Below are 16,421 nucleotides of genomic sequence, written 5' to 3' on the forward strand. Positions count from 1 at the left end.
AATTATAAATTACTGACACCAATGGAATTGCATCTGTACGAGATGTTGAAATTGATGAGTAAGAGTTTAAGACCAAGTTCTGACTGTGGCTATGGATCACAAATCTTCAGCAATGAAGAAGTCCGTAACTTTCAGTCTGATAAGAAAAGACTAAAAACCGTAAAAACCTTGAGGATGACGACGTGCCAACAAAAAAACTAATGTACCGAACAAGAAAATTGTTTAATTTTTTACTCTAGACAAAACATTGTAAGAGAAATTTTAGTTGTAAACTAATCTGCTCTAGTTAATATCCTACATAACTTAAGAGACAATAACATACAGGGAAACAAAGTGCTGACGGGACAGTTCTGGTAACTTGATCAGTAGCGTGAGGTAACTTCTTTATTGTGCAAGCTTAATAGAGGCACCATCCTATGGACAGGCTCAGGCCTTTTTGGTGACCTCTCGAATGTGTTGTATATTTATACACTAGTTCGGAAACAAATTATTATTATTATAAATAAAAGAATATTTTTGTTTTGAACAATTTACTATTTTAAAATATATGCAGACAGTGAACAAGATGGTGACGCAATAACGTAATCAATAAGCTTCTCAAACTCTGTTGCAAGTCTCACAATGATTCATGTTTGTTTTTATGAAGAAAAAAAATCAAAAATATATTCAGTTTTATAACTTTCAATTATAATTTTCAAATATAATTTTTTTATTTGAAATGTGCGAGGTACGATAAAATTGTTCTTTTAAGGTTAAAACATGTTAGTAAAATATCATCATTTTAAAGGGTATTTTTAAAGTTGAATGTGATTTTTTTAAGGCAAAAATGTTTAAAAATTTGTCTATGAGTAATGCTTAATATAGGATTCTTGCTGTAATTTTTTTGTGCTTGAATCCTAGGTTTATCATTACTTGAATGCAAATTGAATCTGAAGTGGCGCCGCTGATTTTGCGCTGATCTTTGATGATATTCTTAAAAAATAGGTTACTTTAGCTGAGGTGGTGATGTAGTAACTGAATATTTAATTAGATTGGTTTTTTGAAGACGAGTAGAGTTTCGGTCCTAAATCGAAATGGTGATTAACAAACATTACTGAACAATTAATTAACCAGATAGATATGTATGGTGTCTCGCTTATATTCTACATTTACTGATGTCTCCTTGATGTTATTACCATTAATATTTGTCTTCTTCTTTTTTCTGCACTCTTGTTTACTTTGCAAAGTGTCAATTTACTTTGATCGTTTTCACTCCTCACTTCTCTTCTCAAAAGTGATAAAGAAAAGGCTTTATTATGATTTTGTTGTCTCCAATCGTAAGTTCGAGATTCAATTCGATTCAGTTGAAAGGAACTTGAGAAACATTACCTCCATGAAGCAAAGAAAATAGTCCAAGGTGAAAAAAGGAACAGCCTAGATTTCGAAATGAAATTCATCTTGAGTGGTTCTAGTAATTTGGGTTCACTTGCGAGCAATTGTTGATACATTTAAAAAGAGAAATGAAATTAAGTGTTTGCTTTTAGAAAATAGGTAATTCAAATAATTGGAGTATCTCAAATTTAACGTTTGTGAGGCGTTTGTCAGCAAGTTAGATTTCAGTGAACTTATACTGTCGCTCTCAAAAAGCGAGAAACATATTTTTTACGGTTTTTGTTACAGTTACGACCCAAGTCAATACTATCATTAATGACTTCAGTTATGTCGATCTGACTCTGTGTCAAAATTTGTACTTATCAATTTTCTCTTCTTGTGATCTCAGACTTGATATGATAAATTTTAGAGTAAATATTGGGAAGATGTTTGAATTGAGTTTGGAGGCGACAGCCAAGATGTTCCTGCATGCGGCCAAGCACCCTTGCTCCCCCGTGAATGGTCTCCTCCTCTCTTTAGAGGGAAACAGACAGTGCATTGTGGATGCGATCCCTCTCTTCCACTGCAATCTAGCTCTACAACCAATGGCTGAGGCTGCACTCTACATGGTAGTCTGCTAATACTTCTAAAAAATAATTAAATAAAAAATAAATATTGACCTCATCAATTATGTACAACTCCGTACTTTATTCGTACTTCCTTTTTCAGTCAAATCAAATCACTATAATGAAGTTAAAATGTCTAACGGAGTGGATTTGTTGTACGGAACCATCCAATCAAACATTCTTAAGCTTCAAATCAACCAAGGTAAAATGTTAAACCATTTGATGAAAGCCAGTGTCCAATTGGTATTTTGCAGTGTAAATATAATTTTTTTCCGTTCAATTATTAAAAAAATTCTCTTGTCCTGTTGGCTGTTTTTTCTGATCAACATAATCTAGAAAATATTTTTTTTGTGCGTTTCAGTAGTATAACTCAGATAATAAGCTGGCAATTAATCCTCTGGTTAATCTGAATTTAGTTTGAACTTTTGCATTGGACTGTTTCGCCGCCCCAACACACCTTTTTTGCTTTTCTATAATTGTTTGATGAAATGTTTTTTAATAGCCGCACAGCGATAGCTGGGGCTATTATTGGCCTTCTCTTGGTTTTTTACAATTCAAAGACTTTGAATTGCATTGGGGCGCTGTCTTTTTTTTAAGATCTGTTCACACATTTTCATGATTTTCGAAGTCAAATGGGAGTAGTGATTTTGGTCACGGCGAAACAGGAAATGGAGCGAAAAATCGAGTGGTTTTGCGGCGTGAAATTTTTTCGCTCTAATTTTAAAGTAGAGTAAGAATACGGTGTTTGGACAAAAATTCGCTTTATCGGTAGTGGTTTTTTGTTCACATGCGGCAATTTCACTTTGATTTTTACTGTTTTTTCGATTTTTTGGATCGGATTTTTTCTAAATGGTTTTTCCAATCCATTCATAGTCCGTTCTAGGTCTAGTTTTCTGTTTAGTCAATGAAAATTCTTTGAATTGTACGTCAGGACTTGTCCTGCTATGTTTTTTATTTCGTCGTCATGATTTTTGTTACGACCATATGACGTCACAGCCACTTTTTGTTCATTCGTTCATGCAATTTCAACTGAATTGCATGTGTGACGTCATTTTTCGCTCTCAGTGGAGCGACTTACTCACTCTCAAAAATGACTTCCTCACTTTGAAATTGACTTTTATTTACTTTAATTCAAAGAGATAAGGTCAAACGGGTGTGTGTCACTCTAAATGAATGTTATTTGAGATCAGCTAATAGAGGCAGCAATAACGTATGCAGATTTTTAATCAAAATATAACAGATCAGCCTTCAATGAAAAGGCGATTTTTTTGGTCTGTCTTTTACTGTTTTTTTAGACTGCCGATCTACGAATCTATTGCGGCTATTTTCTGGCAACCTGCCAGCTATGTTTTTCAAATTTCAAGATACAGAAAATTTCAGCTGTTGCTTCTGTAGGTAGACCATTACTGCCAGCAGACAGTGGCCTCTGATGGGAGTAGACTGACTATAGCTGGATACTACTTCGCACCTGAGATGAAACACCACAAAGTAGACCCAAATAAAGGTAGCGAGCAAATTCCTTTTAACCCACTATTATGTCCGCTTGTGTACTTGGAAGACAAATTATTGAGCTGTTTTTCCTTAGGTAACGTTTGCAGTGTGGCTTAAATTAATTTTTTTTGATTTGTTACGGTGACTGTTTGTACACTGGCAAACCGAAATCTTAACTCTTATCTGTGCGCCAGCTCAGTTGCCAAATAGCTTCTAGTCACAAAATAATAATTCGAACAGTGGGATATATTATCATCGAATAGTGACTATTCATGGTTTTGGTGATCCCACTAAAGCAATTGGCAGCGAAATAAGTCAACTTCATGTCCGCAAGGGTTGAATGTTGAGTTGACTTGCCAGTCGCATTGATGTGATAGTAAAACATAACCACAACGACTATTCGATGTTAGTTATATTCCTCTGTAGGTAGTGAGTTTTCGGCAGCTTATGCGCAACCTTTACGGTGACAGGTTTGCTGCATTGTTAAGTACTTTTGTTGCTTTTCAGGTAATGTGTTGGGTCTAAGAATGGGAGAAAAGATAGTGGAGAACAGTGGGGTGGGAGGATGTGTAGTGATACTGAACAATGACCAGCCAGTTTCTACTGCAGCAGAAAGCTTGCAGCACACCAGCTTCAGACTATACACTAACTCAGTAGGAGAAAGCGATTGGACACTGGTAAGAAGAAGTACTTTGGTACTTAAAATTTTATCACCTACAATGGCCAGTCTGTCATCAATATTACAAGGTTGTTATCGCTGTCCTCAAGTTATTTAACTGGAGGTGAATTCATAGACTTGATAATGCTTTCGAGAGGGTGATTACAAAACCTTTTGGCAATGTTATTAATCAACTCTTGTGATCGCTACAAGTATTAATCAAAAATAATTTAGTTAATTGCTCTTGAACGAAGTTTAAACAAGTTATTAATAGCCGCCCTCATCTTCTCAGCCGGCTATTATAGCGCTCCTATTTTTTTACAATTCAAAGAATTTGAATTGTATTGAGGCGCTGTGTTTTTTTTCTCAGTTTCTTGATGCATTTGTCATATTTGTCCAGTTTATCCACTTTTAGTGGCAGATTCATCTCTTTCAAGGTTTTTGCGTGAGTTTATGAGTATTTTGAAATGAGCCTCCTTTGAGGTTTGATAATAGGGCACTGCATAGTTTCTCGTAACAACGAATTGGTTTTCAACATTTTAATGTATCAAATTTTAGCACATTTTTGATAAAATTCGCAATTTTTTTCAAGGTTTTCTAAAGTTTTTTTTCAGTTTTTCATATTTGTCAATTCTCAAGTACCAAAAAACTTATTCCACGGGCTGATAAAAGTTACTGCATGGTTGTTAGTTTCAATGGATTTGTTTTCAACAATTTAACTTTTCGAATGTTAGAATTTTCTTGATAAAATTTGCATTTTTTTTTAAGTTTTTCCAAAACATTTGTCTTGTAGTCAGTTTTTCTCACCTCAGTAGCCAGCTAACCTCATCCAAGGTTTGATAGTATGTTATTAAATAGTTGCTATGGGGCAAGTGACTGGTTTTCTACATTTTATTTGAAAGAATTTCTATTGTTTGAAATTTTTTCTAAAAATTATTGCCTATCGGTCTTTGAGCCCATGAATTTTTGAAGGCTTGAAATTGGTTTACGGGATGGCATTTAATAGCCTCTAGATACACAGAAACGATTCTGAAGATTTTAACATCACGATTTTCCGTAACATTTCATTAAAACTTGCAATTGATTTCTTTTTTTTTTTTTGAATTTTTCGGTTATTTTCGAGTTAATCGATGTTCAAGGGCCAATGAATTTCTTTCAGTTATTGCAGATATAATAATGGACCGATTTCAGAAACAAAAATTGGTTTGGAACATATTTTGAAATAGGTATAATTAAAGAGATCGAATTTTGCCTGAGAATTTTAGCAATGAGTATATTTTTGTTCAGTTTTTTTGATTGTTTTAATTTCTGAGTTTTTCGGAGATGATTTTGTTTCTGTTTTCGCTGGCAGTGTTCACGTGATCTGCTGGTCAGAAAGAGTACTTCTAAGTTTTTCATTCAATTCTTTTAATTGTATTTCAGGACTTGTCCTGCTATGTTTTTTTTTGTAAGATGCTTTCACACCTGTTTTCATGACTTTGAGCTTTCAAAACGGGATAAACAGGTAAAGCTCAGTGGGCATCAAGTTTCATTAGAGGCCATTCATATCTTTTGATAAAGTTGCTATTTTTTTCTTTAAATTTTTGAAATTTTTATTCAGTGGCCAGGGAACCTCCTATAAGTTTGCTTGTATGTTACTACATAGTTTCTCGGGGCAATAAAATAGTTTCCATTTTTTTTAATTTTGCAATTGTAGGGATTTTTTTAAATAAAGCTTTCAATTTAAAATTTTCGGTTGTTTTCAAATTTGTCGATTTTTTTGTTTTTGTAAGATGTTTTCACACCTGTTTTCATGATTTTGAGCTTTCAAAATGGGATAAACAGGTAAAGCTCAGCGGGCATCAAGTTTCATTAGAGGCCCGCGTTTAGTAGTCCCTCAAGTACTCAGAGTGGTGAAGCTACTGGGAAGGCCGTAATTCAAGGTTAAACATAGTTTCTAGGGGCAATAAAATAGTTTCCATTTTATTAATTTTGCAATTGTAGGGATTTTTTTAAAATAAAGCTTGCAATTTAAAATTTTTGATTGTTTTCAAATTTGTCGATTTTTTTTGTTTTTGTAAGATGTTTTCACACCTGTTTTCATGACTTTGAGCTTTCAAAATGGGATAAACAGGTAAAGCTCAGCGGGCATCAAGTTTCATTAGAGGCCCGCGTTTAGTAGTCCCTCAAGTACTCAGAGTGGTGAAGCTACTGGGAAGGCCGTAATTCATTTTGCAGTTTTTGAGTCTAAAATAATGAAATTTTTAGCACTTTTTCGTCATTTTTTGGATTTTTTGTTAGGTCAGTCTGAAATTGAGGTTTTTTAAAGTTGATAAAGGTCCTTTGCAAGACGTAATTTCTTTTTACGGCCACTTTAAGCGCTATATCTATTGCTACTCCAAACATAAATACGGTAATTTATACTAATTTTTTCAAATTGTTTGAAAATGTTTGTCATTTTTTGAGTTGTTTCAGATTTTGATGTCAAAAAAGCTCCTCTGGTGTTTAATAATTGGTTATTGCATAGTTTCTTGTAGTAATGAGGTGGTTTTAAACATTTTAACGTCATGAATTTTGCCAATTTTTTTAAATCAAACTTGGTTTTTCAAATTTTCTGACATTTTTTGTCATTCAAGTTTTCCAGCCCCAGCGGGCAAGAAGCCTCATCTAGGGTTTGCTAACAGTTTACCGAAAATATTTTCTGGCCATGGAATGGTATTCAACATTTTAATATCTTTTACCAATTTTTTGATAAAGTTGCTATTTTTTTCTTTCAATTTTTGAAATTTTTATTCAGTGGCCAGGGAACCTCCTGTAAGGTTTGCTTGTATGTTACTACATAGTTTCTCGGGGCAATAAAATAGTTTCCATTTTTTAATTTTGCAATTGTAGGGATTTTTTTTAAATAAAGCTTGCAATTTAAAATTTTCGATTGTTTTCAAATTTGTCGATTTTTTTGTCATTCTCTGAGTTTATTTTTTGTTTATTGTAGTTTTTTTGTTACTGGCCAATGAAGTGTTTAAATGTTGTAGATGGTTTACAAAACAGAACTCCAGAGTCAAAAAAATGTTGTGACCTTTTTTATAGCCCTATTTTTGGAAATTTTTTCTTCTCAGTTTCTTGATGCATTTGTCATATTTGTCCAGTTTATCTACTTTTAGTGGCAGAATCATCTCTTTCAAGGTTTTTGCGTGAGTTTATGAGTATTTTGAAATGAGCCATAAATGGTCTTCAAGTTAAAAGCTTCAAGGGTTTTAGCAATGATCGTTTTTTTGGTTAGTTTGTTTGATTCTTTTAGTTTCTCAATTTTTGTCTTGTTGGCTGGGACTGTTCAATTGATCTGCTGGTCAGGTTCATTAGGTCTGTCTTTCATTCAATTACTTGAATTGTATTTCAGGACTTGTCCTGCTATGTTTTTTTAAGATGTGTTCACACAGTTTTCAATGACTTTGATCTTTCAAAACTGGATAAACAGGTAAAGCCCAGCGGGCATTAAGTTTCATTAGAGGCCCAAAGAGGGCTTTAGTAGTCATTCATAGAGTGGTACGACTGCTGGGATGGCCTTAATTGAAGGTCAAAAGGTCGTTTTTAGGAGTTTTTGGGCTCAAAATGCTGCAATTTTTCATGTTTTTTTGTGATTTTTTTTTAGTTTTTTGTTTGATTAGTCTTAAGCTGAAGTTTTTAAAAGTTGACGAAGACCTTTTGCGAGACAAATTTACTTTCTATGACTATTTTATGATTTATATGTTTTTGTAATACAAACACAAACACGCAAAATGATACTAATTTTTGCAATTTTTTTTAAGTTTTTTGAAAATGTTTGTCATTTTTTTGAGTTTTTTCAGCTTCAGGGGCCAAGGAATCTCCTTTAAGGTTTGATAATAGGGCACTGCATAGTTTATAGTAACAACAAATTGGTTTTCGACATTTTAATGTCTCAAATTTTATCACATTATTGATAAAAATTTGCAAAGGTTTTTTAAAGTTTTTGTCAGTTTTTCGTATTTGTCAATTTTCAAGTACCAAAAAACCTATTCCACGGTCGGATGAAAGTTACTGCATTGTTGTTAGTTTGAATGGATTTGTTTTCAACAATTTAACCTTTCGAATTTTAGAAAATTCTTGATAGAATTTGCATTTTTTTTTAATTTTTTCCAAAACTTTTGTCTTTTAGTCAGTTTTTCTCACCTCAGTAGCCAGCTAACCTCATCCAAGGTTTGATAGTATGTTATTAAATAGTTGATAGGGGGCAAGTGAATGGTTTTCTACATTTTTTTGAAAGAATTTCTATTGTTTGAAATTTGAAGTTTTTTCTAAAAATTATTGCCTATCGGTCTGTGAGCCCATGAATTTTTGGAGGCTTGGAATTGGGTTACGGGATGGCGTCTAATAGCCTCTAGATACACAGAAACGATTCTGAAGATTTTAATATAACGATTTTCCGTAACGTTTCATTAACGTTACGGATTATTAACGTTCATTAACGTTTCATTAACGTTAATTGATTAACGTTTCATTAACTTTTCATTCGGTAACGTTTCATTAACGTTACCGATCATCAACGTTCATTAACGTTTCATTAACGTTAATTGATTTTTTGTTGAATTTTTCGGTCATTTTCGGGTTAATCGATGTTAAAGGGCCAAGGAGTTTCTTTCAGTCATTGCAGATATAATACTGGACCGATTTCAGAAACAAAAATTGGTTTGGAACATGTTTTGAAATAGGTATAATTAAAGAGATCGAATTTTGCCTTAGGGGTAAAAGCTTCAAGAGTTTTAGCAATGAGTATATTTTTGTTCTGTTTTTTTGATTGTTTTAATTTCTCAGATTTTTGGAGATGATTTTGTTTCTGTTTTCGCTGGCATTGTTCACGTGATCTGCTGGTCAGGAAGAGTACTTCTAAGTTTTTCATTCACTTCTTCGAATTTTATTTCAGGACTTGTCCTGCTATGTTTTTTTAGTTGTCGAATAAAAAATTTTTCATTTCACCTCATTTTGCCGCTTTTTCAACATTTTGCGTGATATCTTTTTGACTTCTCTAGGCTAGTTTCTCTCTTCTCTCATTCTGCTAAAAGTAATTTTGAACATCAGTTGCTCAGCAAAGCAATTCAAAATGAACAGAGTCAGTATTAAAAAATTTAAGTCAGGGTTAGAAACGGGATAAACCCATAAAGCCCAGTTTTAGATGCCCGCTATTTGAACGTCGTTCCTATAAGTCTTTGTTTCCATCTCTAATGCTTAATGGTATTGATAGTAGCCCCTGTAGCCTCTCGCTAAGAAACAGAAGTACGTTATATGCAACTACGAAATGCCATCAAAATAAATCGGACTTAAAAAACGTTTTTGTAGAAAAATCTTTTTTTTCCATATCTTCTATTCTTTCAATCCCAATCATCTTAGTTACCATCTCTAATGCTTAATGGTATTGATAGTAGCCCCTGTAGCCTCTCTCTAAGAAACAGAATTACGTTATGTTCAACTACGAAATGCCATCAAAATAAATCGGACTTAAAAAATGTTTTTGTACAAAAATCTTTTTTTTTCAATATCTTCTATTCTTTCAATTCCAATCATGCTTATTGGAATCAACGGCGGCTATTTTCTGGCAATCTGCCGGGTATGTTTGGATCGTGTGTCTTTTTAAATGCAAAATTTTTGCATGAGCGTTTTTGTTCTACAATGCTCTTTCGCTCGTTTAACTTGACTCTTCTTACAAACAAACGGATAAATTGGTAAATACCGAGGGAATTAATTCGCTGAGGTAGTCTTGTTAATTTACGGCTAACCGAAGCTGCCGAGGAAGCAGACATTCGTAGTATTCTACGGTAGAGTAGTTTACCCCAACTTTTTTGCCCCTTCTTGCGCATTGGGGCTGGCCTTCCTAAGTTGAAGTTAGCTACTGCTGAAGCGAAAACCTCGTCTTTCGTTCGAGAGCAATTCGTCAGACGGCAGTCGTTTTGTATGTTACTACATAGTTTCTCGGGGCAATAAAATAGTTTCCATTTTTTAATTTTGCAATTGTAGGGATTTTTTTTAAATAAAGCTTGCAATTTAAAAATTTTCGATTGTTTTCAAATTTGTCGATTTTTTTGTCATTCTCTGAGTTTATTTTTTGTTTATTGTAGTTTTTTTGTTACTGGCCAATGAAGTTTTTAAATGTTGTAGATGGTTTACAAAACAGAACTCCAGAGTCAAAAAAATGTTGTGACCTTTTTTATAGCCCTATTTTTGGAAATTTTTTCTTCTCAGTTTCTTGATGCATTTGTCATATTTGTCCAGTTTATCTACTTTTAGTGGCAGAATCATCTCTTTCAAGGTTTTTGCGTGAGTTTATGAGTATTTTGAAATGAGCCATAAATGGTCTTCAAGTTAAAAGCTTCAAGGGTTTTAGCAATGATCGTTTTTTTGGTTAGTTTGTTTGATTCTTTTAGTTTCTCAATTTTTGTCTTGTTGGCTGGGACTGTTCAATTGATCTGCTGGTCAGGTTCATTAGGTCTGTCTTTCATTCAATTACTTGAATTGTATTTCAGGACTTGTCCTGCTATGTTTTTTTAAGATGTGTTCACACAGTTTTCAATGACTTTGATCTTTCAAAACTGGATAAACAGGTAAAGCCCAGCGGGCATTAAGTTTCATTAGAGGCCCAAAGAGGGCTTTAGTAGTCATTCATAGAGTGGTACGACTGCTGGGATGGCCTTAATTGAAGGTCAAAAGGTCGTTTTTAGGAGTTTTTGGGCTCAAAATGCTGCAATTTTTCATGTTTTTTTGTGATTTTTTTTTAGTTTTTTGTTTGATTAGTCTTAAGCTGAAGTTTTTAAAAGTTGACGAAGACCTTTTGCGAGACAAATTTACTTTCTATGACTATTTTATGATTTATATGTTTTTGTAATACAAACACAAACACGCAAAATGATACTAATTTTTGCAATTTTTTTTAAGTTTTTTGAAAATGTTTGTCATTTTTTTGAGTTTTTTCAGCTTCAGGGGCCAAGGAATCTCCTTTAAGGTTTGATAATAGGGCACTGCATAGTTTATAGTAACAACAAATTGGTTTTCGACATTTTAATGTCTCAAATTTTATCACATTATTGATAAAAATTTGCAAAGGTTTTTTAAAGTTTTTGTCAGTTTTTCGTATTTGTCAATTTTCAAGTACCAAAAAACCTATTCCACGGTCGGATGAAAGTTACTGCATTGTTGTTAGTTTGAATGGATTTGTTTTCAACAATTTAACCTTTCGAATTTTAGAAAGTTCTTGATAGAATTTGCATTTTTTTTTTAATTTTTTCCAAAACTTTTGTCTTTTAGTCAGTTTTTCTCACCTCAGTAGCCAGCTAACCTCATCCAAGGTTTGATAGTATGTTATTAAATAGTTGATAGGGGGCAAGTGAATGGTTTTCTACATTTTTTTGAAAGAATTTCTATTGTTTGAAATTTGAAGTTTTTTCTAAAAATTATTGCCTATCGGTCTGTGAGCCCATGAATTTTTGGAGGCTTGGAATTGGGTTACGGGATGGCGTCTAATAGCCTCTAGATACACAGAAACGATTCTGAAGATTTTAATATAACGATTTTCCGTAACGTTTCATTAACGTTACGGATTATTAACGTTCATTAACGTTTCATTAACGTTAATTGATTAACGTTTCATTAACTTTTCATTCGGTAACGTTTCATTAACGTTACCGATCATCAACGTTCATTAACGTTTCATTAACGTTAATTGATTTTTTGTTGAATTTTTCGGTCATTTTCGGGTTAATCGATGTTAAAGGGCCAAGGAGTTTCTTTCAGTCATTGCAGATATAATACTGGACCGATTTCAGAAACAAAAATTGGTTTGGAACATGTTTTGAAATAGGTATAATTAAAGAGATCGAATTTTGCCTTAGGGGTAAAAGCTTCAAGAGTTTTAGCAATGAGTATATTTTTGTTCTGTTTTTTTGATTGTTTTAATTTCTCAGATTTTTGGAGATGATTTTGTTTCTGTTTTCGCTGGCATTGTTCACGTGATCTGCTGGTCAGGAAGAGTACTTCTAAGTTTTTCATTCACTTCTTCGAATTTTATTTCAGGACTTGTCCTGCTATGTTTTTTTACTTGTCGAATAAAAAATTTTTCATTTCACCTCATTTTGCCGCTTTTTCAACATTTTGCGTGATATCTTTTTGACTTCTCTAGGCTAGTTTCTCTCTTCTCTCATTCTGCTAAAAGTAATTTTGAACATCAGTTGCTCAGCAAAGCAATTCAAAATGAACAGAGTCAGTATTAAAAAATTTAAGTCAGGGTTAGAAACGGGATAAACCCATAAAGCCCAGTTTTAGATGCCCGCTATTTGAACGTCGTTCCTATAAGTCTTTGTTTCCATCTCTAATGCTTAATGGTATTGATAGTAGCCCCTGTAGCCTCTCGCTAAGAAACAGAAGTACGTTATATGCAACTACGAAATGCCATCAAAATAAATCGGACTTAAAAAACGTTTTTGTAGAAAAATCTTTTTTTTCCATATCTTCTATTCTTTCAATCCCAATCATCTTAGTTACCATCTCTAATGCTTAATGGTATTGATAGTAGCCCCTGTAGCCTCTCTCTAAGAAACAGAATTACGTTATGTTCAACTACGAAATGCCATCAAAATAAATCGGACTTAAAAAATGTTTTTGTACAAAAATCTTTTTTTTTCAATATCTTCTATTCTTTCAATTCCAATCATGCTTATTGGAATCAGCGGCGGCTATTTTCTGGCAATCTGCCGGGTATGTTTGGATCGTGTGTCTTTTTAAATGCAAAATTTTTGCATGAGCGTTTTTGTTCTACAATGCTCTTTCGCTCGTTTAACTTGACTCTTCTTACAAACAAACGGATAAATTGGTAAATACCGAGGGAATTAATTCGCTGAGGTAGTCTTGTTAATTTACGGCTAACCGAAGCTGCCGAGGAAGCAGACATTCGTAGTATTCTACGGTAGAGTAGTTTACCCCAACTTTTTTGCCCCTTCTTGCGCATTGGGGCTGGCCTTCCTAAGTTGAAGTTAGCTACTGCTGAAGCGAAAACCTCGTCTTTCGTTCGAGAGCAATTCGTCAGACGGCAGTCGTTTTGTATGTTACTACATAGTTTCTCGGGGCAATAAAATAGTTTCCATTTTTTAATTTTGCAATTGTAGGGATTTTTTTAAAATAAAGCTTGCAATTTAAAAATTTTCGATTGTTTTCAAATTTGTCGATTTTTTTGTCATTCTCTGAGTTTATTTTTTGTTTATTGTAGTTTTTTTGTTACTGGCCAATGAAGTTTTTAAATGTTGTAGATGGTTTACAAAACAGAACTCCAGAGTCAAAAAAATGTTGTGACCTTTTTTATAGCCCTATTTTTGGAAATTTTTTCTTCTCAGTTTCTTGATGCATTTGTCATATTTGTCCAGTTTATCTACTTTTAGTGGCAGAATCATCTCTTTCAAGGTTTTTGCGTGAGTTTATGAGTATTTTGAAATGAGCCATAAATGGTCTTCAAGTTAAAAGCTTCAAGGGTTTTAGCAATGATCGTTTTTTTGGTTAGTTTGTTTGATTCTTTTAGTTTCTCAATTTTTGTCTTGTTGGCTGGGACTGTTCAATTGATCTGCTGGTCAGGTTCATTAGGTCTGTCTTTCATTCAATTACTTGAATTGTATTTCAGGACTTGTCCTGCTATGTTTTTTTAAGATGTGTTCACACAGTTTTCAATGACTTTGATCTTTCAAAACTGGATAAACAGGTAAAGCCCAGCGGGCATTAAGTTTCATTAGAGGCCCAAAGAGGGCTTTAGTAGTCATTCATAGAGTGGTACGACTGCTGGGATGGCCTTAATTGAAGGTCAAAAGGTCGTTTTTAGGAGTTTTTGGGCTCAAAATGCTGCAATTTTTCATGTTTTTTTGTGATTTTTTTTTAGTTTTTTGTTTGATTAGTCTTAAGCTGAAGTTTTTAAAAGTTGACGAAGACCTTTTGCGAGACAAATTTACTTTCTATGACTATTTTATGATTTATATGTTTTTGTAATACAAACACAAACACGCAAAATGATACTAATTTTTGCAATTTTTTTTAAGTTTTTTGAAAATGTTTGTCATTTTTTTGAGTTTTTTCAGCTTCAGGGGCCAAGGAATCTCCTTTAAGGTTTGATAATAGGGCACTGCATAGTTTATAGTAACAACAAATTGGTTTTCGACATTTTAATGTCTCAAATTTTATCACATTATTGATAAAAATTTGCAAAGGTTTTTTAAAGTTTTTGTCAGTTTTTCGTATTTGTCAATTTTCAAGTACCAAAAAACCTATTCCACGGTCGGATGAAAGTTACTGCATTGTTGTTAGTTTGAATGGATTTGTTTTCAACAATTTAACCTTTCGAATTTTAGAAAGTTCTTGATAGAATTTGCATTTTTTTTTTAATTTTTTCCAAAACTTTTGTCTTTTAGTCAGTTTTTCTCACCTCAGTAGCCAGCTAACCTCATCCAAGGTTTGATAGTATGTTATTAAATAGTTGATAGGGGGCAAGTGAATGGTTTTCTACATTTTTTTGAAAGAATTTCTATTGTTTGAAATTTGAAGTTTTTTCTAAAAATTATTGCCTATCGGTCTGTGAGCCCATGAATTTTTGGAGGCTTGGAATTGGGTTACGGGATGGCGTCTAATAGCCTCTAGATACACAGAAACGATTCTGAAGATTTTAATATAACGATTTTCCGTAACGTTTCATTAACGTTACGGATTATTAACGTTCATTAACGTTAATTGATTAACGTTTCATTAACTTTTCATTCGGTAACGTTTCATTAACGTTACCGATCATCAACGTTCATTAACGTTTCATTAACGTTAATTGATTTTTTGTTGAATTTTTCGGTCATTTTCGGGTTAATCGATGTTAAAGGGCCAAGGAGTTTCTTTCAGTCATTGCAGATATAATACTGGACCGATTTCAGAAACAAAAATTGGTTTGGAACATGTTTTGAAATAGGTATAATTAAAGAGATCGAATTTTGCCTTAGGGGTAAAAGCTTCAAGAGTTTTAGCAATGAGTATATTTTTGTTCTGTTTTTTTGATTGTTTTAATTTCTCAGATTTTTGGAGATGATTTTGTTTCTGTTTTCGCTGGCATTGTTCACGTGATCTGCTGGTCAGGAAGAGTACTTCTAAGTTTTTCATTCACTTCTTCGAATTTTATTTCAGGACTTGTCCTGCTATGTTTTTTTACTTGTCGAATAAAAAATTTTTCATTTCACCTCATTTTGCCGCTTTTTCAACATTTTGCGTGATATCTTTTTGACTTCTCTAGGCTAGTTTCTCTCTTCTCTCATTCTGCTAAAAGTAATTTTGAACATCAGTTGCTCAGCAAAGCAATTCAAAATGAACAGAGTCAGTATTAAAAAATTTAAGTCAGGGTTAGAAACGGGATAAACCCATAAAGCCCAGTTTTAGATGCCCGCTATTTGAACGTCGTTCCTATAAGTCTTTGTTTCCATCTCTAATGCTTAATGGTATTGATAGTAGCCCCTGTAGCCTCTCGCTAAGAAACAGAAGTACGTTATATGCAACTACGAAATGCCATCAAAATAAATCGGACTTAAAAAACGTTTTTGTAGAAAAATCTTTTTTTTCCATATCTTCTATTCTTTCAATCCCAATCATCTTAGTTACCATCTCTAATGCTTAATGGTATTGATAGTAGCCCCTGTAGCCTCTCTCTAAGAAACAGAATTACGTTATGTTCAACTACGAAATGCCATCAAAATAAATCGGACTTAAAAAATGTTTTTGTACAAAAATCTTTTTTTTTCAATATCTTCTATTCTTTCAATTCCAATCATGCTTATTGGAATCAGCGGCGGCTATTTTCTGGCAATCTGCCGGGTATGTTTGGATCGTGTGTCTTTTTAAATGCAAAATTTTTGCATGAGCGTTTTTGTTCTACAATGCTCTTTCGCTCGTTTAACTTGACTCTTCTTACAAACAAACGGATAAATTGGTAAATACCGAGGGAATTAATTCGCTGAGGTAGTCTTGTTAATTTACGGCTAACCGAAGCTGCCGAGGAAGCAGACATTCGTAGTATTCTACGGTAGAGTAGTTTACCCCAACTTTTTTGCCCCTTCTTGCGCATTGGGGCTGGCCTTCCTAAGTTGAAGTTAGCTACTGCTGAAGCGAAAACCTCGTCTTTCGTTCGAGAGCAATTCGTCAGACGGCAGTCGTTTGTTTGTACTGTAAACGCAGTTCATTGAGAAAGTGGTGTGATGTGAACTGCTTTTCCCTTGGAAATGTAAAATCTCCATAACATTTGGAACGTT

The 16,421-nt window shown here is 33.5% G+C and overlaps 6 protein-coding genes across 6 annotated transcripts in view; 3 read left to right on the plus strand and 3 right to left on the minus strand.

Annotated features, from left to right (window-relative positions):
• LOC142349906 (uncharacterized) overlaps positions 1 to 16,421 on the minus strand; it is a 419,533-nt gene that overhangs the window by 273,497 nt on the left and 129,615 nt on the right. The window lies entirely within an intron of this gene.
• Positions 1 to 16,421, minus strand: part of LOC142349904 (uncharacterized) — a 412,979-nt gene that overhangs the window by 265,818 nt on the left and 130,740 nt on the right. The window lies entirely within an intron of this gene.
• LOC142349900 (endoplasmic reticulum-Golgi intermediate compartment protein 3-like) overlaps positions 1 to 16,421 on the minus strand; it is a 393,083-nt gene that overhangs the window by 245,925 nt on the left and 130,737 nt on the right. The gene's annotated exons all lie outside the window — the stretch shown is intronic.
• The window catches only part of LOC142349905 (ER membrane protein complex subunit 8/9 homolog), a 181,194-nt gene that overhangs the window by 159,955 nt on the left and 4,818 nt on the right, over positions 1 to 16,421 (plus strand). The window contains exons 2-4 of the mRNA XM_075401750.1: positions 1,778 to 1,979; positions 3,372 to 3,480; positions 3,975 to 4,144. Coding sequence (XP_075257865.1) covers positions 1,797 to 1,979; positions 3,372 to 3,480; positions 3,975 to 4,144 — 462 coding nt within the window. The 5' untranslated portion in view covers positions 1,778 to 1,796. The remainder of the gene's footprint in view (positions 1 to 1,777; positions 1,980 to 3,371; positions 3,481 to 3,974; positions 4,145 to 16,421) is intronic.
• The window catches only part of LOC142349901 (endoplasmic reticulum-Golgi intermediate compartment protein 3-like), a 448,624-nt gene that overhangs the window by 159,934 nt on the left and 272,269 nt on the right, over positions 1 to 16,421 (plus strand). The window lies entirely within an intron of this gene.
• The window catches only part of LOC142349903 (uncharacterized), a 471,688-nt gene that overhangs the window by 159,926 nt on the left and 295,341 nt on the right, over positions 1 to 16,421 (plus strand). The gene's annotated exons all lie outside the window — the stretch shown is intronic.

The sequence above is a fragment of the Convolutriloba macropyga genome, chromosome 11 (genome assembly GCF_964194025.1).
Source record: "Convolutriloba macropyga chromosome 11, txConMacr16.3, whole genome shotgun sequence".
NCBI classification, from domain to species: domain Eukaryota; kingdom Metazoa; phylum Xenacoelomorpha; order Acoela; family Convolutidae; genus Convolutriloba; species Convolutriloba macropyga.